At 51.4% G+C, this 22,568-nt stretch overlaps 2 protein-coding genes across 4 annotated transcripts in view; both read right to left on the bottom strand.

Moving 5' to 3' along the window:
- Positions 1–3,797, bottom strand: part of VCP (valosin containing protein) — a 29,319-nt gene extending 25,522 nt beyond the window's left edge. Inside the window, exon 1 of the mRNA XM_082191791.1 lies at positions 3,637–3,797. Within this exon, the coding sequence (XP_082047917.1) occupies positions 3,637–3,653 (17 nt within the window). The 5' untranslated portion in view covers positions 3,654–3,797. The remainder of the gene's footprint in view (positions 1–3,636) is intronic.
- Positions 3,798–6,273: 2,476 nt separating this feature from the next.
- FANCG (FA complementation group G) lies at positions 6,274–20,660 on the bottom strand. 3 transcript variants are annotated; one of them, XM_082191769.1, is made up of 14 exons: positions 20,527–20,660; positions 18,858–18,948; positions 16,906–17,037; positions 16,423–16,616; positions 15,589–15,745; positions 13,322–13,452; positions 12,022–12,168; positions 11,131–11,294; positions 10,512–10,578; positions 9,221–9,573; positions 8,584–8,624; positions 8,002–8,172; positions 7,500–7,623; positions 6,274–7,195 (listed from the first exon to the last, which is right to left on the bottom strand). In XM_082191769.1, exons 1-14 carry the CDS (start codon positions 20,626–20,628, stop codon positions 7,084–7,086), a joined length of 1,986 nt encoding a protein of 661 aa, XP_082047895.1. In that variant the 5' UTR covers positions 20,629–20,660; the 3' UTR covers positions 6,274–7,083. The 3 variants fall into 3 exon arrangements, with proteins under 3 accessions (XP_082047895.1, XP_082047896.1, XP_082047897.1); XM_082191770.1 differs by having other exon boundaries at positions 15,622–15,745; XM_082191771.1 differs by lacking the exons at positions 6,274–7,195; positions 7,500–7,623 and having other exon boundaries at positions 8,029–8,172; positions 8,469–8,624.
- Positions 20,661–22,568: the final 1,908 nt, after the last annotated feature.

The following is a 22,568-nucleotide window of genomic DNA, read 5'->3' as shown; positions in this document are numbered from 1 at the left end:
TGCCTGGAAAGCACAGCTTCTCAGGTATGTTAAACAGTTTTCAGTGCCTTCAAGTTTTCTTACCTCTAAATAATGAAAGGGAATAACTTAAATGAGTGGGAATATCATTAAATGTAATCAGTCTGCACATCTTTAAAAATTTAATTCCAGTAAAATAATCTTGACGTAAAGTATTGAATATGCTTTGGGGTAACATTTAAGTACTCTAACTGCACTCTTCTAATAATGTTTTTCAGTTCATTTACTTTGGGCTATTGGGAAAAAATTAGTATTTATGCAGAACATAAACTTTAGTTGGGTGGCCTTAATGTAAGGCAAACAGACATGCTAAATCAAATCACAAAACATATCTGGAAGTGGAACATTGAGAAAGTTCTCTGGAAAATTTTCCAGTGCAAGAAAACCCACATTCCTGGTGGCAGAGGAGCAACTCCAGGTCCCTCTTACCAATCAAGAGAAGTGAAGAGTGTAAGTACAATACTGGGAAATGTAAGGAGCTATCAGAGAGCTACAGGGAACTGATTTTAACCCTCTTCATGACTTTTGGAATGGGGCACTACCCAGGCAGCAGTCTTCAGAAGAGCAAAGGAAAAGACACTGAGGACAAAAGCCTCAAGATCCACAGCTGGCTGTACCAATCTAGGTCACTTCCTCCAACAGAACATGCAAAAATTGAAAACTGAAGAAAACACAAATGTGAATAAGCAAGCATTGTGGCAATGAAGTTTCAAATAACAGCATGGTGGCTACTACTTTCTTAGAACCAGGCCATCAAGATTCCTGACAGATCTTCAGGAAGATACTTGGCTAGAGGAAATACTGGAAAGCCAAGGGACCAGTTAGCTCTACCACAGAAGACACTTCATTTGGAATTGTAACTGGAAGCAGATTATGGAGGAAGAGATCTGTTGTTTCACAGCTAACCGGAAAGTTGTGAGAGACTCACTCGGTTCCTGAGGCCATGGCTGCTGTAACTGCATTAAAAATAGAAGGAAGGATGTCAGCAATGACACCTGTGAATTTCAAGCAGCTGGTCTTGCCTCACCCATGTCACCTGAGAACAACCAGGTTAAAAGAAAAACAAATCAGCTTCAGCCCACAAAAGGAAGATGAAGCCTAGATTTGCAAATAATAATTTATGAAGGTTCAGGAATTTTTCTAGGCAACAAAGCTAGTAGGAAAGGGTTCAGCTGTCTGTTTACTATTAGTTAAGAAAAAAGCTAAAAACTGTTAGATTCATGTATTCGAGGCCTGTATGTTTAAGTAGAGGAACCAATACTTGTATTTTTGACTGGAAACCAGAGAATTCCACAGGAAGAAAATACTCAAGCATCTACCTACCTGCCAATTATCTTCCTGCTCTCATGCAAAGTCATCCAGACATACTTTACAAGGTTTTAAAAAGGAAGTTTCTGGCAAAGCTCCTTTCACCTCACAATGCTCGCCAAGTTGAGAAGCACCCAGTGATGCAAAATTAATTCCAATACTGATTAGTTAAGTTCTTGTGAACTCAGTGCCCCCAAACTTATCTATTCCAGCCATCATTTTTTTTAATGTAGCAGAATTAGAAGAAGGAACAAGACTTCTATTGTTATTCCATTGTTAAAGAGAGTGCTGTTTTCATACAAGTGTGTTTTTAGGATGTGAAAAGGGACCATAGTTCACAGGAGCACAAAATACCCAGATTCAATCCCCGACATCTCCAGGTAAGGCTGAGAAGACTTCATGCTTGAAAGCCTAAAGAGCTGCTGCCAGTCAGCTCAATACTGAGCTAGATGGACCAATAGTAAGAAACAACTCTGGCTATTGTTGGACTGTCCCACCACCCCACTTCCCAGCAGATGCTTCAGGATTCCTGTTTTTAAAAGGGCATGAGTTTTTTTGCTGCATAACATCAGAAAGCCAAATCAGAGCGAGGGCATGAAGCAGTTTGCTCAGAGCAGGCTTTGTACCAACTCCACAAAGTCAATTAGTTGTTGTGACATCATGCCAAATAAGAAAACAATGCTTCCAGACCTTACTGTTAATTGGCAATTGCTATTCATATTGCAGGAAATCTCCCCCCACCCCAAAAAATGGACAGTACATTTTTGCAAGGTGACAATGTTTTGTGAAATGCTGTTTCTGTTGTCACTTAACCATGACCGTTTCTCACCTCTCCCAGCATAGCTGTGGAGAGCCCTTTTAAGACAGAATTTTTTTAAATTATCCTAAGCCTTTAGTTACTCTACCAACAGCATAAGACCAGCTTGAAAGCCCTAACATGTTTCCCTCTGATAGCCAGTGGAGCTCAAGCCAAAATGGAAGAGCCTAATCAGCAAGTGATGTGCAAATTGGTTTTATTTCCATTCCTTGTTCACTTGAGAGTTAAGACCAGGAAGTGGTGAACCTAAGGAGTCCTTCTCTAGCTGGTATCACATGACCAATGCTTTGTGGCTTCCATATGACAAGATGGCTGCCACAGCTAAGAATTCCTACTGAAGCACCCCAGCATGCTACTTTGCTTACTAGCGAGAAAATCCCACGAGGCAGTGTGTTTTGCTAAGTGGAGCAGGTGCAAGTTCAGCAGCCACAATTCTCCCTTGGAACAATGGAAGGTGATGACCAGCCTGAGCATTGTATACTCTACTGAGTCAGCCACATGAGGGGGGACCTGGCTGGAAAGTACCTAATGGCAGCAAGGCCAGTTACCCTGCTGCTGTGCGCTGGGGAGAAAGAGCGCAGCTGCCCAAGAGCCTCGGAGTTCAGCGGGCGAAGCATTCTCGCCAGTGTGGCTTGAGGATCCATCGAGAACCATAGAAGCATCTGGCCTGTAACTTGACAGCATGTTGGAGAAGGGACCCCCCCTCCCCATACCTGACAAGTGTGAATCTCAAGGCCCTCGCTTCTTATTAAAGAGACTTGTTTCTTATGTGAAACGAAAGATCACTGGAACCCCAGGGGCTCCTTGCAGGTAATATTCTCCTTTCTGGGGAGGCCCCCTTCCTGCCCCTCCTCCGTGATTCAGCAACCCTTCGGGAGCCCCGTTCAGAAGCTGCCCGGCGACGCCCCCTGAACCGGCAGATCCAGCCAGGGCCGCAGCCCTGGAGGCGCCTGGCGGGGGGAGGCGGCGAGGGGGGCAGGCCGGGGAAGGGAGCCCCACAGCCCCCGGCCTGCCTCTCTCTCCGCCCTCCCAGCGCCGGCCCAGGAGGCGGCGGGTGACTCGGCAGAACTGGCGGAGCAGGAAGTGGCCTCGCCGAGAAGGAAGCGCCGCCTCCCTCCGGCTCCGTCCCCCCCCGGGGGCATCGCGCCCCCCCCGGACCCCCCACAGAAAGACCCCTCAATGAGAGGCTGGGGGGGAGGAGGCCAGGAAGGAGCCGGCGCCCCCTCCCCTTGAGGAAATGATGGCGCCCCCCCTCCCCTCAAGGAAGGCTACGGCGGGGGGGGGATGGCGGCGCCTGAGGGAGGGGGGGAACGGGGGGCCTTTTCTGTCTCCTCAGTCCGCCCCCCCCCCGTTCCAGGCCTCGTATGGCCGGGTGAGGGAGCAGAGAAGGCGGCGAGGCCTTCCTCAGGCGGCGGCCCGGAGGGTCCGGGGGGGGGTCCTTCTGTCAGGCGGGTCTCCTCTCCTCCCTGCCCCCCCCCCGGTGAGAGACTCACTCGGCTCCCGAGGCCATGGCGGCAAGGCTGGGCTGCAGCGGTCTCGAAGGGTGGCTGGGCCTGGGCGCCGCGCTCGCTCGCTCGCTCTTCTGCTCGCTCTCTCTGCTCGCTTTCCCCTCACGGATCAGCGCCGACTCATCGGGAGTGACGCTCCGCCCGGCGTGCTAGGCCGCGCTCTGCCTAGCAACAGGTGCCGCGGCGGCCAATCGGAAAAAAGGAAACCGGCCCCGCTCGGCCAATCCGGAGGAGGGGCGGGAAAAAAAGCCGCAAAGCTGCCGGACCCGGAGGTTGGAGGGAGAGGGGGGTCATCCGGGTAGCGCATTCCGTCGGGGACGGGCGGACCAATCGGAAAAATCCCTCGATGCCTCGAAAGGGAGAGGGGAATAAAGGGGGGAGCGCCGCCCGGATTCCTTTTCTGCCTGGCAACGCAGCGCGGATTGGGTGGAGCCCCGAGAGCGCCGCAGCCAGTGGCAACGTGACAAGTCGATGATTGGCGTGGCGGGGCAGCCAATGGGAGAGCGCGTGCCCTGCGGACTCTGCGCAGGCTCGGTGCGGAGCTGCGTGGCCCCGGAAGGGGATTTCCCGCCCTCGGCTTGCGGGGCGCGTGACGTCATAAAGGGGAGGCGGGGCTGGGGAGAGAGTGCCTCTGAGAATGTGCAGAGCGCGCCGCAGGGAGAGGCGCTGCTGCCGCTGGGCGGGCGGGGCTGCTTTGGCGCCGGGAGGCCTCCGAAGGAGAGGGGAGGCTCGGAGCTGCGGCAGAGAAGCCGGGAGCAGCTCTCTCTCCGGCTGCAGCCACAGCGGCGCGGCGTCTGCGTGGGATCCTAGAACCACAGGGTCGCAGAGGGTTATCTGGCCCAGCCCCCTGCAATGCAGGAATCCCAGCGACGGCGTCTCTGACAGATGGCTGTCCAACCTGCTTTACAAATGTCCACCGCCTTCAGAGGCAGCCCGTTCCACCGTTGTTGTTGTGGTTCCCCCCATAAAATTTTATTCAGGCTTTTTCTTAATAGAATATACTAAAAAACTAACCTAAATAAAAACAGAGAAAAGAAAAAACAGAGAAAAGAAAATACAGAGTCCTTTCTTAAATACAGTAGTACCTCAGGTTAAGTACAGTGGTATCTCAGGTTAAGAACTTAATTCATTCTGGAGATCTGTTCTTAACCTGAAACTGTTCTTAACCTGAAGCACCACTTTAGCTAATGGGGCCTCCCACTGCCGCCACACAATTTCTGTTCTTCATCCTGAAGTCTGTAACCTGAAGTGTATGTAACCTGAGGTACCACTGTATAGTTCTTAACGCAGAAAGGGGTGCACCCTTCCAGATCTCAACTAGGAACTTCCCTTTCTTCCCCCAGCCTCCCACTCAAGGACTTCTTCCCTTCCCTGCCTCTCAGGGTCTTTCACCAACCATTCATCACCATGTGTGTATAATCCCAATAATGTCCCAGAGGAGAGGACACCATACAAAACAAAAGGGGGGAAAATTGAAGAGGGAATATAAAAAGAAGGGGGGTGGGGTAATGGGAAAGGGGATAAAAAGGAATTCTGCTTTTCCGCCTATCAGTTACATAAAAAGCATTCACCCTAAGATGACATCCAGTTTTTCTACCTTCTGCTAAGCAATTATTTCCCCAATCTTCAGACCCACATTCCTGCACTGCAGGACCCTTGAGGTCCCTTCCAACTCTACAGTTCTATGATTCTATGAAATGTCTCAAATTTTCGTTTCCACACAAAAAGTCTAAAAGGGGTTGTCTGATTATTAACAATAAATGTCAACAATTTTTTTTCTAATGACACGTAACAGCTCTGCTTCCAAGCATTCCTCCATATTAAGGCTGCTACATCACTTCTGAAACTTAGCACAGAGATGTGGGAAGAGTGAGGCACTTTTCTGCAGTCCCAGTGCCAGGGCCAACTGCTCTTTGGTCCCTCCAGTTAGCAGGTAAAAAAGTAAAGGTAAAGAGACCCCGACCATTAGGTTCACTTGTGGCCAACTCTGGGGTTGCGGCGCTCATCTCACTTTATTGGCCGAGGGAGCCGGCATACAGCTTCCAGGTCATGTGGCCAGCATGACTAAGTCGCTTCTGGCGAACCAGAGCAGCGCACGGAAATGCTGTTTACCTTCCCGCCAGAGCAGGACCAGTTTATCCACTTGCACTTTTGATGTGCTTTCAAACTGCTAGGTTGGCAGGAGCAGGGACCGAGCAACGGGAGCTCACCCCATCGCAGGGATTCGAACCACCAACCTTCTGATCGGCAAGCCCAAGGCTGAGTGGTTTAACCCACAGCACCACCCGTGTTACCAGGTAGATAGTCACTATTCGTGAGAGGGAGAGTTGATACTTTCAGTTCGACTGACCCAACAGCTATCTTTCCAGGACTCCTAGGGCCACACTATTCCCTCATTAGATGAAAAACACAGGATAGTATTCAACTAAATTTTACTCAAAAATAGAGTCATTGAGATTAACGAAAAAGACTTAAATTGGGTCCATTTACTCAGAGTACTATTTTGCTGAATACCACTCACAGCAGGCATTGCTTCAGACTTCATCCCCTCCACGGCTCTCTTCAAATAATTTAGAACTAAAGATTTCACAAGAGACATTTTGATAATAAAGAGATGAGTCATTAAAAAGAAATACAGGCTTTATAAATTCTTAAGTACCCTGTATGATGATCAGGCAAATGGAAGAAAATAGCTTATACAACACATCTTTCAAAAGGGGAGCTGGGGGGGGGGAGCAAACCTCTGTGTCACCCAACATCTTTTGGGCCGCCCCAGTACAGCTGGGAAAGAGAAGCTACCCAGAATCAGATGAACAGGAAAGCTGACAATTGTGCCCACAGACCAAAATGGAGACACCACAAACCCATCTGTGTGCTGTTACCACATGGTGCTATGTTTGCAATTGTCTCTCTTGTAAATGCCAAGCAACATGACTGATGGAGACCTGGGCATAAAGGATAAGCACAAAGGAAGAGGCAGCAAGAAGACAGAGCTAGGCTTGCTTCTACCTCAGGAATGGATTGTTTTGTTGCCAGTTAAGAAAGCGCCCCCTCCCCACCCCTTCCTCCCAAATCTGCAGCAAAGAGCACCTGAAGATTTTCACAATACTGTGGGACTTTGTTTTACAAATACCTGGACCAGAGTCACCCCTCTTTGCTTGCTTCCTCCTTCCGCTAAGGACATAATCTCAAAAATAACGGAATCATACAGGAGCAAAGACATGTGGAGCTTCTGCAAAAACCCCACATCCTTTCCACTAGGACGAGGGTCACTGTCATTACTTGTCTTTGGTGACTGCAACTGAAACACTCCCCTTCCCAAAGGCAAAGCGGAGCCCTGGAAAATCCGCTGAGGAAGCTGTCTGGAAGAAGGGCCTGGCAAGGACAGAGGAGAGGAGAGGAGAGGCAGCGGCAGCAGCAGCAGCAGCTCCTCTAGGGTCCCTGGCTGCTCGCCGCAAGGAAGCTTCCCACATTCTTGGCGAGGGATTCTGTGTGAGGAAACCTCGTCTGCCTCATACATGGCTGCAGGTATATCGGGAAGGATCTGAAACATAAGGAGGGAGGGGAGAAGTTGGTGTCAGTGGTTGCTAAATGACCGAGGGTAGGAGGAGAGCATGTTCTATGGTGACCAGTGCCGAGGGCAAGAGGGAAGAGATGCCTAAATTGTTGCAAGCAGCCAAGAGACCAAGGCCCTCCCTGCAGCCTGAGCATCGTTGGTCAGGTGTATGTATGGGTGGAAAGTCACAGCAGCAGAGTGGGAACGTGGATGGCCTCCTCCCACATCCAATACTGCGCTTCCTCATCCTCTGTTCAGGGGGCAGGGACAGGATTCAGCAGCATGCACACACCTTTCTGCCTCTTCCTCCAAGCCTCCAGCGTTCACATGGAGCTTCTGCCACTGGGCAGCTGCCTCCTGCCTTCGGTCCAGCTTCCAGAGGGTGTGCGTGAGGTACAAATTAGCAGAGGGCCTGTCTGTAAAGCACAAAGGAAGCGGCATGACCAGAGCTGGCCTCAGTGCCGCTGGGGACCCCAGGAGAAATCCCAACATGTCCCTGCCCTCCCCACACTGGATCTTGCTGAGTGGCCCCATCTCGCCCACCGCCTTGCTCCACGCCCTCCCCTCCCTCCACCAGGGGCAAAAAGGGCCTGCATTTAGTCTGCCCCAAAGAGCTCCAAATTCTGTCTCCTACTTTACAGAAGTTACCTAAGCATACATCTAAATACTTACTCTGCATAATTTATTTTGCATGCTATGAAAATTACTCGAGCCTCCCCACCCACTCCTTTAACCACTGGACTGACTGGAGGCCAGGCCCCTCCCATAGGTAGAGGATTCCTGGCTATGGGTACCTGGACAGACAAGCAAGCTGTGCTGGAAATCCGCCAAAGCCTCTTTATTCCGCCCCAGATGCAGGAACTGGATCCCTCGTCCAGTCAGGGCCAGCTGCCTGATTTGGGGAAGCACCTTTGCTTCTGGCAGCCCCATCTGCTCTGCCTCCTTTCCAGTGCTGCTATTGCTGCCTGGCAGAGAAAGAAGACAGTTGCCCTTGGGTTTCGCTCTCCCAGCCATGAGCCAGAGAGGTCAACAGAAACAAAGCCAATTCTCTGGCCCTGTTCTCTCCCTGCCTGCTGCCCTTTCTGCAGAGTCTACTCTTGTTCCCACATGCAAGGGGGGGTGGCGGTCAAGAGAAAGAAAATGGAAGCAGAAACCTCTCGTGCCAAGTGGCTGGACTTCAACTTGTGATGTCACAAAAGGACCAGTCTGGACTCATGGCATGATTAAACGAGAGGTGAGGACTCTCCTAAATCATTCCCACCTTGGGCAGCAGTAGGTTAGCTCTAGCCCTACAAAAGGGCTTTCCCCAGCTCCAGAAATCGCTCCAGCCAAGAGGAAGGCAGACAGAAACTGGCGGTAAGCATCCCGATCCATACCTGTGGTCACAAAATGAACTCTCAGAAGATCATTAAGGCACCTGTTGGGGAAGGAGCAAAGCACCATCACCTTAGGGCTCTCAGATGAAAGCCAGAGTCAAGAGAAATTGAGGGGCTATTCAGGTGATCTACTCAGTTTTCCTGACAGAAGGGGGAACAAGCACTTATGGGCATGCTGGTGGGTTTTGGCCTGCATGCAACCAGACCACACAAGCACAGAAACTGGACCCTGGGTCCGGCTTCTCATTTCAAGGCTGCAAAGAGAAGCTCAGGGGTGGAAGCAGGACTTTCAACACTCTTTGCAGCTCCTCAGCAGACTCCATGGCAAGCAGAACCAAACCAGGAGGCATGCAGTTCTTCCTTTGAGCTGCGGGATCTGGGGTCCTGGGGCAGAACACGGAGGTTTTAAGTACCAAGGTAGACACAGCCTTCCTTAATGGGACACACCCATGAATATCCAGGGCAAGTCCCTGGACAAGCAGGATGAGGGCTGCATCTAATGCGCCATCCTGTCTCACAAGGCCAGTTCTCTTCAAACGGCTGCAAGAGAATGCTCTCCTAGCATCCAATTAAGGGACGGACAGGAAGAGGCACTCAGAACCATCTTCCCTGCATCACAAACCGGGAGCCCGATTACCTGCTCAAGTGGCTTATGGCTTCCTTGGCTTCTCCTAGCCCAGCCCATGCCAAGCCCTGGATCAAACAGGCAGCTGCTCGCCAAAGGACGCAGAGCAGGCTCTCCCTCTTCCGCTTCAGGAGGTTGCCAGCAGAATTTGTCAGTGAGGACCCAGCAGGCCCCGGGAGGTCCTCTGCAGCCCCCAAGTCCAGCTCAATTGGCAGCCTCTCGGGGATCAGTCCATTCATCCGGGTTGCCACCTCTTCGCACACTGCAATGGCATCTCGATGCCTGGCGAGCTCTTCCAGGGCGGAGGCAGCCTCTAAGAAGACCTCAGGGATCCTGGGCAAGGCCAGCTCACCACACAGAGACACCTGCAGAGGAGGAGGGCCCCACCCAAGGATCAGAAGGTGCTGGGTCCACAACAAGGAACACAGCACAGGCACTAGAGGAAACACTGCTTCAGAGCCAAGAGTGCTCAAGAAATTGGGCAGGCTCGGGTGCAAATGTCTCAGGCCACCATCGGCTGCTGAAGCCACCATGGAAGCCAGGATAGCAACTGATACATGAGAAAGACTGGGGGGGGGCTGAATCCCTCACTTCTTTATCGTTGCTGACAAGGGTCCTCCTTGGCTATGGCTGCCCCAGAAAGATGCTGGGGTCACTGGGTGTATTGGGGCAAGTCAGCACTGACTTACCCAGAGGGTTACTGTGAAAGGACACAAGTCTTCAAAGTCATTTGCACACAAGGAGAAGCATCAGCTCAAGGCTGAATGGCCACCGTGACCTCCGAGTGCCCTTGAAGATTGCAAAACATTGCACTCATCTCCCTGGGACGCTTCTGGCACTGGCTTCCTGTTATCTTCGAGAGACTGTTCAAGATGCTGCTGCTGACCTTCAGAAGGCAGAATACCACCACCGCCACCCTCTGCCCCAGTAACTGAAATCTTTCTCTCGACAACTGCACACATGCAACACATTGGAAGAGCAAGGAGCGTTACCAAGCCCTTGCGGATTAGGAAGCACAATTCAAAAAGCAAATGTAAAACAGTCTGTCAAGCTCCAGTTGGAGAACTATTTAAACTGGTAGCTGCATAAACCCCATACATTTATGCCAGAATTCGGGGGATGATTGCATTTATCTTGTTTCTTTATGGAGCTGTTTAAGTGGACTTTCAAGCTACTTGCTACATTTGTTATTTGATTTATTGTTAGCCCATTCTCTGCTATTGTTGAGAGTGGGAGGCTTGCACATTCCTTCAAACAAAAACCAGCAGATGGCATGAAGATTAAATAGCTGCAAGGTGCCAACCTGGTGAAGAGGCCCTTCCTGGAGCAGAGCCAAGAGGTCCAGGTAGTGCTCCACTGCCTCACTCACCCTGCAGGAGAAAAGAAAACAGTTTGCTTCCACGCCTAATCCAAGGTGCTCATATTAGTATTTAAAGCCTTAAATGGCATAGCTCCACCCCAATATCTGAAATACCCTCTCCCCCTCTTTAGCTTGGCATCTGGCAGTTAAGGTGTTTTTGTTTGGGGTTGTTGTTTTTGCCATATTTATACTGCTCTGGAATGGTTTTACTTGTTTTTATCACTGTGATTGTTCCATCTGTTTTTATAATTGAATACTGTATGGTTGTAACCTTCCCTGGGCCCTAATGGTGGATAAGGAATCTGATAAATAAATGAAAATAAACAACAGGAGCTGCAAGGACCTACAAGGACATCCCACGGGCCTCCTAAAGACAGCTCCCTGCCCTCATTCAAAGTGAGCTCATGAGCTGATGAACAATTTCCTTCCAGCAGGAGTCTCCTGTTAGTAATTTGAGATGCCTCAGGAAAGTTCTCCCTAGAGAAAACTGAAGCCAACAATTCCCTCCCCAACTCAAGTGAGCAACCAGGGAGATTTACGTAACAGGAGGGGGGGCACTCACCTCCCTGCCTGGAGGTTTCTTTGTGCCAGCAAATATTTCACATCTGACAGACAGTTCTTGACAAAGATGCTGCTCAGTTGTGAAGCGCTGGTGAGCAGCTCCATTTGGATCAGGAAGCATGGACTGGCAAGCTCTGCCGTTACCCGTGCAGGACCATCCAGAGCCTGAGGCAGGGAGGGGGGGAAACGGGAACATTGGTGATTTCAGAGGCAGAGCTAGCTGCTCCAGCACCTGTGCACCCAGGGGTGGGGCCATGGGGACGGGGAAAGCATCCTGGGGGGCACCGCAGGGAGCATCTCAGGGCAAGACACCCATGGGGGGTGGAGCGAGCCGCCCATGACGACCTGCTTCTTGGGGGGGGAGCCTGGGAGTGGGGGGCAACAGTGCAATGCCCACCCATGACTCCTAAGCCTCCCCCGAGCTGTCAAAACAAAGGGGGAAAGGCCGCAGGCAAGGCGGCACAGCTCTGCCCCTTCGCCCAACGGCTCGGAGTAGGCTTGGGAGTCACAAGCGGGCGGTGTGCCAAATGATGACACCCAGGGCGAAGCGCCCCCACTGCCCCCCTTCCTCCGCCCCTGGGTGATTCACAGAGTGGAATAGTGCATCGAAGGAGAGATCTGCATTGGCTAATTCCTCCTGCCCTTCTTCATGAGGGGATATTGGACCCTGAGAAAGAAGGAAGGAAGGAAGGGAGGGAGGGAGGGAGTCCAAGGAAAATGGCTGGTCTGCCTGGACCAAGGGCAGGCAGGTATCTATAGCCACCTCCTGGCCAGTCGGCTCCCTCAGGGGACCAAGCCAGAAGCGCAGCCAGTTCTTCTCAGGCAGAGCAGTTGCAGTGCCAATGCAGCCTCTTGGCATCATCATGCAGGGATAGGAAACCCTTAGACACACCTGATACAGCAGCCCCAGGACCTCCAGCTCAGCCTCCAGAAGCCCCAGTTGGTGGTACAACAGGGATGCTTGGTACAGGGCAGGGAGGAACGTGAAATCCACCTGCAGGGCTCGTTTCAGGTACTGAATTGCCATCTGTGGCTTGTCCTGGAACACAGAGGAGCAGATGCAATACGAAGCGCCAAGATCCAAAGGTGCTTTGCTTTAACCTGGGGCATAAAACTACCTTCCAATAAACAAAGGTGCATAGCGGAACTCCCATAATTCTCTGCTTGTGCATTTGTTGTTCTAGAGATCTGTGAAAAGCTGAAATAAAAAAATTCCTTCCAGTAGCACCTTAAAGACCAACTAAGTTAGTTCTTGGTATGAGCTTTCGTGTGCAAGCACTGTGTGTATCTGAAGAAGCGTGCTTGCACACGAAAGCTCATACCAAGAACTAACTTAGTTGGTCTTTAAGGTGCTACTGGAAGGAATTTTTTTATTTTGACTATGGCAGACCAACACGGCTACCTATCTGTATGTGAAAACTGGTTTCTGGTCACAGGCTGAGGGTTAAGGCCCCCCCCCCCATTGTATAATCGCAGAAATGCTTTTATTGCTTTTAGTGTTTGTACCTACAGTATTTCATCATGTTTTATCTCATTGCACACCACTTCAAGAGTGGTATTAGTAACCCTAATTTACTAAATTCGATGTTTAACATTATTTATTAAAGGATATTTCTCTAAAATATTTCTCAATATTTTAACATTATTACTGCTTGGCAAGAAAACATTTGCAATGCGTATGTTTTATCGCAAGATGAGAAATTGCAGTATGAGAAATTCTACCCACCTGGTTCTTTTGAAGCATTGCCTTTTAGTTTAGAATTTTTAATTCTTAATTTTTAATTCTTATTTTTAACACACAGAATTTTAAATGTTCTACCATGTATGCTTTTTATCACTATGAGTTGCTCTGAGATGTTTTTGTAGTAAGTGACAAATGCATGTAATAAATACATAATTTTAGGCCTTTCCTGCTTAATAAGCCAAATTCCTTGCTCTCTGGCATTAGCAGTGCTCCCAACAGGGGAGTGGCAAGGCAGAGCACCCCCTGGCAAGGGGAAAAGAGAACTTAGACCAACATGGCACTTTCTGCTGCAGCTCTCAGAACCGCTAGAGGCCCCACACTTCAGGGGCATATTGACTCAGTTTTGCCCTAATAGCAACACTTTCCCCCTTTCCTTCCCTGTGCTGCGTTCACAAGCTGTGCCACCCTGCCACCCTGTTACCCTCTCCCCCCCTCAATGCACCCATACCATTTTCAGGTTGCAGCATCCCATTAAGGTGAAGATCTGGGCAAGGCGTCGCCTAGAACAGAGTCCCGTAGCAGCTGTTTGGAGAAGGGCAACAGCGGCAGGGAGATCACCGGCTTCCAGTTCCTGAACTCCTGGAACAGAGAGGAAAACCTCAAGCTAGCCCTGTTCCCACCTACTGAGTAGAATTTGACACAGAACTCCAGGAGCTGCATGACCAAAGCAGAAAAGAGCGTGGTCCCCCGTCTTTTGTTTCGACTAGGGTTTACACAGAGAAGTATTTTGTGCTATGGGGTTTTTAAAAATAGGTCTTAAAAGCTGCTATTACAGTTACTGGACATTAGCAGAAGCTCAACAGGAAGAACACTTAAAACAACAGAATCAATTATCTTGGTGGGTGCTGGGCTCTCCCTCACAGGAGGCTGAAAAGCCATCTGTTGGTGGGGAGGGGGGTGCTCTAAATCTCTGGTTTCCCCCCTCTGAGAAAGGGGTTGGTCTAGACCAGTGTTTCCCAACCTTTTTTGGGCAAAGGCACACTTGTTTCATGAAAAAAATCTCGAGGCACACCACCATTACAGCCCCGTGACGTCAGCGCGCAGCGTCGCGCCGGGAGGGACATGAATTGCTAGCAAATTACATAATCACCTCCTTGAGGGCTGGCTCATCTTCTCCGAAGGCAGAACCCCATTAATTAACAGCACAGACTCACACCATAGCCAAGACGAGGGGGGAAAACCTCAGTCATGCACAGTCATGCACATGTGGGGGCTAAATGAGGACGAAGACTGGGCAGAGAGCAGGGTTCAAATCACCCCACCTGGCCAGGACAATCCCTGGGTGCTCCCTTGGGCCACTCGCCTGACCCACCTCGCAGGGCTGTTGTTGCGAGGATAACACGGGGAGAACCACGCGCGCCCCCGGGAGCTCCTTGGAGGAGAAAGCGGGCGATGAATGCAATGCACGAAATATATGAGAGGCGACCAGGTTTTGCAGGTGAGGGGCCCCCGCCAGCCTCCGCTTCCAACACCCGGCGCAACGACGCCGAAGTTTCCCCCCGGGCTCGGCTCGGGGAGCAGCGCTGCTCCCCCCCGGGCTCCCCTTCGCCCTCCCGGCTCTCTCTGCCGCCCACTGGGGACCCCCCTCACCTGCCAAGTCCGGAGCGCTGGTGGAAGTTGCATGCAGGGCGCCGCGTTGCCATTGCATTGCACTCCATGCAACGCCTGCACGCATGCATTGCCTTGCACGCCCTCAAGGGGTCTCCCCGCGGTCCGATGCGTCCCCTCCGGCGCGGATGCAGCATTGCAAAAATAAAAAAACCCCGACGCAGCCCTACCTGGGGGGCAGCCTCCGCCTCCGCCGCTCCGCCTCCGCGGGGATCCCCGGGCTCCATCCTGCCACCCGATCTCTGCGGGGGCGCAGGCAGGCTGCGCGGGGTCTGCGCGGAAGAGCCCCTGCCCGCCCGGCCACCGCCGCTGCGCTCATTCCATGGCCGGGAGAAGAGCGCTTCAAACAAAACGCCCGGCCCGCCAGGCCACGCTGGGAAACGTAGTTCGCGCACCCCGCGCGGGCGCGGAGCCCAAGGGCGAGGGGACTACGGATCCCGGCAGCCCCCGCACCAGGGACGGAGGGGGAGAGGCCGGGTGCAGGGATGGAGGGACGGGTGGGCGAGCGAGTGAGTGAGTGGCAGCCGCCAAGCCTTGGCCGAGAGCCAGGAAGGGCCTCCCCGGAGGAGGAGGGAGGCGCAGAGTGGGAGGGAGGGAGGGAACCCCAGGGGTCATCTAGTGACGGCGCCCCAATCGAAAATTTGACTTTTTAAAGAAAATAAATCTTTCGAATTTTTTAATTTTTCCCGCGGCACACCAGGCAACCTCTCGCGGCACACTAGTGTGCCGCGGAACAGTGGTTGGGAAACACTGGTCTAGACTGCCTACAAGACCCACCCCCCATTATACAATTCTATTATCCAGACTTTGCTCCTGAGACAGAGTGGAAAGCAATTAAAACAAGTCTATCTAACATCCGAGCCAGAAGAGCAACTGGGAGTGCTATGGCTTTGTTATAATCCAAAACCACATCCTCCTCCTCCTCCTCTTTCTCAGAGGAAAGCATTTAATCTGCCTTGGCAGAACCAATCCCTGACTTAAGTACCCTGCAGACGGACTGATTTTGCCTCCCTAGCAGAAGCAACAGTAGCTGCCAAGGTGCGGGTCAAAAGAGAGAAGGCGTACAGAAGCAGCAGGCATGCGGAGAGTGGGAAATCACAGCCCCACCTTGCAGAAAGGCAGCCGAAGTCCACAGGATGCCTTTCAACTCTTGGACACTCTGCACAAGGAGGGGGTCAGACTCTGCCATGTCAGGTGGCTGCCACATCTGGAGCAGGGAAAGGAACTTGTTCTGATGGCCATGGCAGGGAGGAGGCCTCAGGCTCTGGAAAAGGAATGACGGTTCATGGTCAAGAGTCCTGCGGCACTTTAAACACTAGCAAATTTCTTGGAAGAACAGAAGAGCAACTCTGCTGGATCAGACCCAAAGGGGGCACACCTACTCCAGCATCCTGTGACTGCCATGGCCAACCGGATGGCTCTTCCAGAAAGCCCCAAAGCAGGACTCTCCCCATCTGGGCTCCCCTGTAACTGGTCCTCAGAGGCATCCTGCCTTCAGGACTGGATGTGGTGCCATTCTCTACATGCCAGCCAGGCTGGCAGCAGGGAGAGTCAGAGGAGAGGCTGGAGGCAGAGGGGAATGCCTGCTTCAGACTATAGGCAGGCAACTGGGCTTACCAGGCGGAACTGCAGAAGCCCTCCTGTTCTTTTGCTGTTCCTTTTCCTAGCCCATGGCCTCTCAGGCTGGTTACTGGTGTGTGATTCAACCAGGGCCAATGAACAGTGCATGCCAGGTCTTTCATCAGAGCTCCTTGCAGAAATTGCAGTCCCACAATTTAAGCTGAATGGTCATGTAGAGGTTGATGAGAGGCCCAACTACCTGCTGCAGCACCGCAAGCTGCCATCCCATTTGCAAAGGGTGGGGAAAGCTTTCACTTAGGAGGGAAGGGCAAGCAGTGCCTCAATACAGACGCTATGCAGCTCCAGGCTGCTGTTAGCTACCTTGGCGCCGTTCAGAAGCTGAAAGAGGCCTTCCGCGGTTGCGAGGCGGTTTGCTGCAAGCCACAGCACCCCCTGCAGGGCAGCCAGTCGATGCAGAGGGGCCTGCAGTTCTTGAAGGGTATCCTCCTGGAGCACCCTCTGCCAGTGGCCCTCTGAGCCAAGTCCTTGGCCAGAAACTGCGCACACCTCTAGAACTAGAAGACAGACAGAGGAAAACCTGCATGGATATAACTTTCAGTCAAAGGTGGGGTTGGGGAGAGAAGTGCTGCACCGCAGGATTCTTTGCACATAGAGAAACCAGGCTCCCTCTAGAGTTACAGGGGGATTTGGAACCTGGGGGGAGAGGAAGAGTCCCCTCCAACTCCGGCATCCCACTTCCTCAAAAAAACAGCGCTAGCAGCAAAAGCATCCAGGTATGTATTTATTCATGACTTTGATTCTACCACCCATCACTCGGAGAGCACGTGGAGACATTTCTCTTACCCCTGCTCAGCCCATGATCTATCGCTCCCAATAGTTTCTCGCCAGAGTTGCTGGAGAGGCAGATATCAAACACCAGGGAATTGTAGAGGATAGCCAGCTCCAGTGGCAGAGCTGGGAGTGCAGCCGGAAGCCCTGCAAAACAAGAGGGAGAATTCAAAGGTGAACCCTTCCATCCACCTGAAGAACTCACCAGGTAGCCCCATGTCAATGGTCATTGGGGGTCAGCACCCAAGGGGTTTGCAGGATCTGAGCACCCAAAGTCAGGAAGGGCAGGCAGGCGCTTTCAGGTTCCAGACTTGGCAGCAGTGAGGTTAAGGAAGGATGGCCAGCCAGAGTTCGGGAGTGAGAGTCTAGCTGTTCACACAAGACAAGAAGCCCATCCCACTCTGGAGCAGAAGATGCAGCTCTTTTTGCTGAAGCTAAGCAGGCCTGGGCCTGGCCTGTGTTTGGATGGGAGACCACCTGGGAACTGCCTTGATTCTCAAGGTGGAGAAAAGCAAGAGATAAAAGGGCTAAATAAGCAAATCATACTTTTCCTGTTGCCATCACCTGGACAGTCCTCTCTTGAGAACTGAGAATGTGGGGAACCAATCCAGCTGGGCTGAAACAAAAGCAGTTTCTACTACTCCAGCCATTTTTCAGCTTAACTTGTGGAGGAGGAGATTGTTCACCACCCTCTCCAGGGCAAAAAAACCCAGCCAGAAATGCGTGAAGAGACCAAAGCAGCAAGGAAATCCAGATTCCTTACAATCAGCTGGGGTGGCCCTGTTGGTGGTGCTGCCACTGGGGTTTCCTGCGACAGGGCCTTCTGGGTGGTGGTCCTCTATTTGTGGGATGCCCTCCCTCGTGAGGGTCTTCTGTCTCCCTCACTATTAACTTCTAAGAGAAAGGGACTTTTTTAAAAAAAAGAACAAAAAACATCACTGTTTAAGCCATCATTTGATGGCTTAAAGTTCTATCCCTGGCTACTCTGAAATTATTGGTTTGGGAGTAGGTGGTTGCTTTTTAAATTGTTTTATAGAACACTGCTATTCATTGGGTTGTATTTATTAGAAGTTTTAATTGTATTGTTTTAGAATTGCCGGGGGGTTCTTTGGAGGAAGGTGCAGGATACACATTGAATATTCACCCTTTTCCAGCTGCACTGGCTCCCGGTGGAGTATCAGGTCAGGTTCAAGGTGCTGGTCTTGACCTTTAAAGCCCTTTGTGGCTTAGGGCTCTCATACTTACGGGACCGCCTCTCCTGGTCTGCCCTGCAGAGGACCCTAAGTCCATGAATAATCATAGTTTAGAGGTCCCGGGCCCTAAGGAAGTCAGACTATCCTCCACCAGGGCCAGGGCCTTCTCAGTGGTGGCTCCAACCTGGTGGAATGCTCTGTCCCATGAGACCAGGGCCCTGCAGGATTTATCTTCCTTCCGCAGGGCCTGTAAGACAGAACTATTCCGCCTGGCTTTCAATTTGAACCTGGCCTGATCTTTTGTTCCCCTTCCTTCCCTCCCCTCCCCCCTTTTTGTGAAGATTGCACACTCTGGGATTCCACAGCTGGTTCTCCCCTGGTCTCCTCGCTGGCCCAAGCAGGATTTTGATTTTTTATTTTATTGTTATTTACGCTTTATACCGTATTTTATGCTTTATTTGTATCATCAATTAAGTGTTTTAAATTTGTTGTTAGCCACCCTGAGCCCGGTTTCCTGAACCGGGAAGGGCGGGGTATAAAATAAATTATTATTATTATTATTATTATTATTATTATTATTATTAAATAAAAGATGCAGAAGGAAACCAGGCTTAACCCCGTATGGCACCAAAGCCCTGCTGGCTTCGGTTTCATCAGGGAGAAGTCAGCCCAGAACTTCACCATGAGCTGCCCCACACTTGTGCCACAGAGGGGGCCTGGCTACTGCCCATTTTCCGGCCTACCAATAAAGGTTTTTTTCCCCTGAACTGCTACCTTGGATCTTCTGCAGCAGCTTAGTGAAGGCAAGCTGGCACTCGTGAGCCGTTTGCGTCACTGAACTGTCAGGACCTGGAGAACTTGTCACCTGCCGAGAAAAGAGGAGGAGGGAGCTTGAAGGGTGCAGAGGTCAGAAACAACGGCCATGAACAGATTCTAGGACAGGAGCAAAGACACTTTACAGTAAGATGGGGCTCTCACAACAATCAAAAGTACAGTAGTACAGTCGTACCTCGGAAGTCTAACAGAATCCGTTCCGGAAATTCATTCAACTTCTGAAACATTTGGAAACCAAGGCGCGGCTTCCGATTGGTTTCCGATTGCGCAGGCACGCTGGAAACAATAGCAGAAGCCACGCTGGATGTTCAGCTTCCAAAAAAAGTTTGAAAACCGGAACACTCACTTAGGGTTTTCGATCGTTTGGGAGCCGGAACGTTTGATTCCCAAGGCATTCGGGAGCCAAGGTACAACTGTACTTGTTAGATCTCACACAGAACTAGCTGGACCACCACAGAGACACTGTACCAGACTCCTTTTCTTCTGTAAGCCCAAGGGCAGTCTATTATTACTGATACTACTCCACCCTGAGAGTCATTTTGGCACAACCGTGGGGTAAAAATGCTTTAATTAATAAATGTATCTCCTTCAGGTTAAAGCCAGAGCTTGTATGCGAGGGCCTAACTGCAGGCAAGGCAGCCTAACATCACCGCCACAAACCTCATTATCCACCGTATGTTCTCACGCCTGTGAGAGACTTCCATAGGAATGTCATTGCTGATGGAATGCTCCAACTGGGTAACATAAAATAATGTAGTTTAAAATGGGGGTGGGAGTAACAGGGTGGACTTTGCATGCAGGCTGGCATGAATCTACAAAAGCCATTTTCCTAAATGGCCATTGGGCCTGCTCTTCATACATTTTAACTGTATGATTACAAACCACCTTGAGGCTTATTATTATTATTATTATCATTATCATTTAGTTATATATAACCACCCTTTTTCCTGACGTGGACTTGATGCAGCTTACAGATAAGATATTCAGTTTTATCAGCTAATGCTGTATTTCTCAATTTCTCTTCCATGGTGTTTGTTTCATTGTTTTCTAAACCATATGCAAAATTAATAGAATCGTAGAGTTGGGAGGGGCCCGAGGGTCATCTAGTCCGACCCCCTGCGATGCGGGGATTTAATAAGAGTATTAAAAATGAAAATAATAATACAATAAATTAAATGTAAACATTTCTTTTTTAAAAAGGGCTTCCGTAATAACAACAATCAACTTATTTTGTGTTTGTGGCGTTTCAGTAACAGCCAATATTATGATCAAAACACGGAGAAGGGATTGAAGCGCCGGGCTTGAGGGGGACCCTGCCGCCGCCCCCCCAAAAAGGGCTTGTGGCCCCGAGTCCAGGAGGAGCCCCCGCTCGTGCCCAGCAGCTGAGAGCGGCTCGCTCCCTCGGCTCCGCTTCCAGGTGTTCTTGGACTACAACTCCCATCAGCCCGGCCAGGAGGTCCATGGTGCGGGGCTGAGGCTGCGCTCGCGAGGCCTGATGGGAATTGTAGTCCCCGGCTCCTGAAGGGCCCCCGGCTGCCGTAGCTGAGCAGCCGCTTTTCCTTCGCCCTCGGTCGGGCGTCGCTCAAGGGAGGCCGCCGGGAAGAGGTACCGTCCGCCAGCGCCGCGCCAGCCCGTCGTTCTCGCCCCGCCAGAGGTCCAAGCAGCTCCCGCCGCCAGCCATGGAGCAAGGCCTCGCCGCCGTCGCCGCCATGGAAACAGGCCCCACCCCCGCTGTTTCTATTGGCCGCGCTCAGCGCGCTGGCGGCTCCCATTGGGCGGGCGGGCGGGTTGCCGTGACGCTCAAGCGCGGGCGGCAAAATTGAGCAGGGCCGGCGGGACGGCTACGGCGCCCGAGACGGCCCATAAAGCTCTCGAAGAGCAGGACGATCCGAAGTCTCTAAGGCCGCCTGCTGTCTCGTTGCGCGGCTGCCCAGGCGCCGCAGGTTCGATCCCCAGCAGCTCCAGTTCCGGAGCCCTCGTGTCATTTTCATTATATTCCCCCCTTTTCTCCCAAAGAGCTCAGAGTGGTGCGCATGATTCTCCAACCTCCCCCTTTAACCCCCAAAACTGCCCTGTGGGGTATGTGAGGCTGAGAGGCAGTGGCTGGCCCAAGTTCACCCAGTGAGCTCCATGGCCAAGTGGCAGGATTTGAACCCTGGCCTCCCGGGTCCCAGCAGTCCGACCCTCGCACCTCAGCTTGCAGGAATGGGAGAAATGTCCCCCAGAGAGCTGCTGCCAGTCCAGGTGCTGAAGGAACAGCCGGGAAATGCAGATTTTTTGGTGGAGGTTCTAAGCCAGAAACTCGGGCGCAGGGTGATGAGAGATCAGCATTAAGCAAAACTCCCTCACCTTTCTAAGAAATATCCTGTTGACGAGTCCCAGCTCAAATTAATCAGCACAGAAAGATCCTCACATAGAAGCGGGGCCACTCAGAAGAGGATTCTGGGCTAAGCCCAGGACTCTTTGGCCTGATGCAGCTTCAGGGCTTTTCCAATGTTCTCAGTCCTATACCTGCTGTGAGAACACCGGAAGAACCCTGAAGCAGAATCAGGCCAAAGGGAACCTGCTTAGCCCAGAATCCTCTTCTCCCAGCAGCCAACCAGATGCCCATTATGGGAATCCCACAAACAGGATCTGCAAGCAGCAGTGGAGCTCTCCCCACGTGTTGCTTTGTTCTGAGGCAGCAGGGCTTTCCTTATTATTATTATTATTATTATTATTATTATTATTATTATTATTACACCACACATCTGGTTTCCCCAGCCCCTACAGTTTTACACACATACCAAGGACATAATTTCTTACCCACCTTCACCATGAAGTCCCAGGGCTGGTTGCAGCAATATAGAAACAAATTAAATCAGATCAAACCAATTACAGTCGAGAGAAGAGGGTGAGATATCTCTATGTACAGGTGTCAAGGCCAGGCTAAAGTGGTACATCTTCCTCAGGCGACAGAAACCATACAATGAAGGTGCAAGATGGACCTCTGTGGGGATCCTGCAGCTTAGAAGCTGCCACTTCCTGAACTCCTCAGGATGGTGGAACTGCCAAGGTTGCCCTCTTGGCTTATCTGAATGCTCAAGAGGGTGTCTGCAGAGAAGGAGGTGATCTTTCAGATATTTCAGGCCTAAGTTTGGGAGGGATCTACCCCACTCTTGATGTGGTCAGCACCTTCAGCACCACACACCGCCCACAGCAGGAGTGGGAAGCGTGGCCTTCCCTTTTGGGGGCTCCCAGCATTGGCAACAATTAGAAGATGGTAGGAGCTGGAGTCCAGCTACTGACTGGTCAGGCAACCCACCCTAAAGTAAGGACTGCAGGAGCAACAAGGTTCAGAGCTGGTTGCAAAAAGGGAATGCTGGCAGAAGATGGCACTGCCCACTTTGAGAGGTGCCTTGACTTACAAGGAATAAGACAGTTGTTGCAGACTCCGGGGGGCAAATAAAACTTACTGCCTTTTCCCACCCCAGCATGTTCCTTTCTTTGGCCCCTGCACATCCCACCCTCCAACACAGTTTAGTCTCAGGCTCACTTGCAGCCCCCCCCAATTCATCAGCCCCTCTTTCATCACTAGAATGCACGCGCAACCTTCCTTCCTTCCTCCCCACCCAGGAACAGATCTTTGTTTACGTCAACAAAGAGGCAATT

The sequence above is a fragment of the Podarcis vaucheri genome (genome assembly GCF_965113315.1).
Source record: "Podarcis vaucheri genome assembly, chromosome: 11".
Lineage (NCBI taxonomy): Eukaryota > Metazoa > Chordata > Lepidosauria > Squamata > Lacertidae > Podarcis > Podarcis vaucheri.
This window is presented reverse-complemented; position numbering and strand designations above follow the sequence as displayed.

Coding starts and splice junctions, on each gene's coding strand:
- FANCG (XM_082191769.1), bottom strand. CDS start 20,628: ATGGCGGCGACGGCGGCGAGGCCTTGCTCCATGGCTGGCGGCGGGAGC. Junction 12,169..13,321: donor GATGCTGCAACCTGAAAATG/GTATGGGTGCAT, acceptor TCTGTGTTCCAG/GACAAGCCACAGATGGCAAT. Junction 9,574..10,511: donor AGGAAGGGCCTCTTCACCAG/GTTGGCACCTTG, acceptor CCTCCTCTGCAG/GTGTCTCTGTGTGGTGAGCT.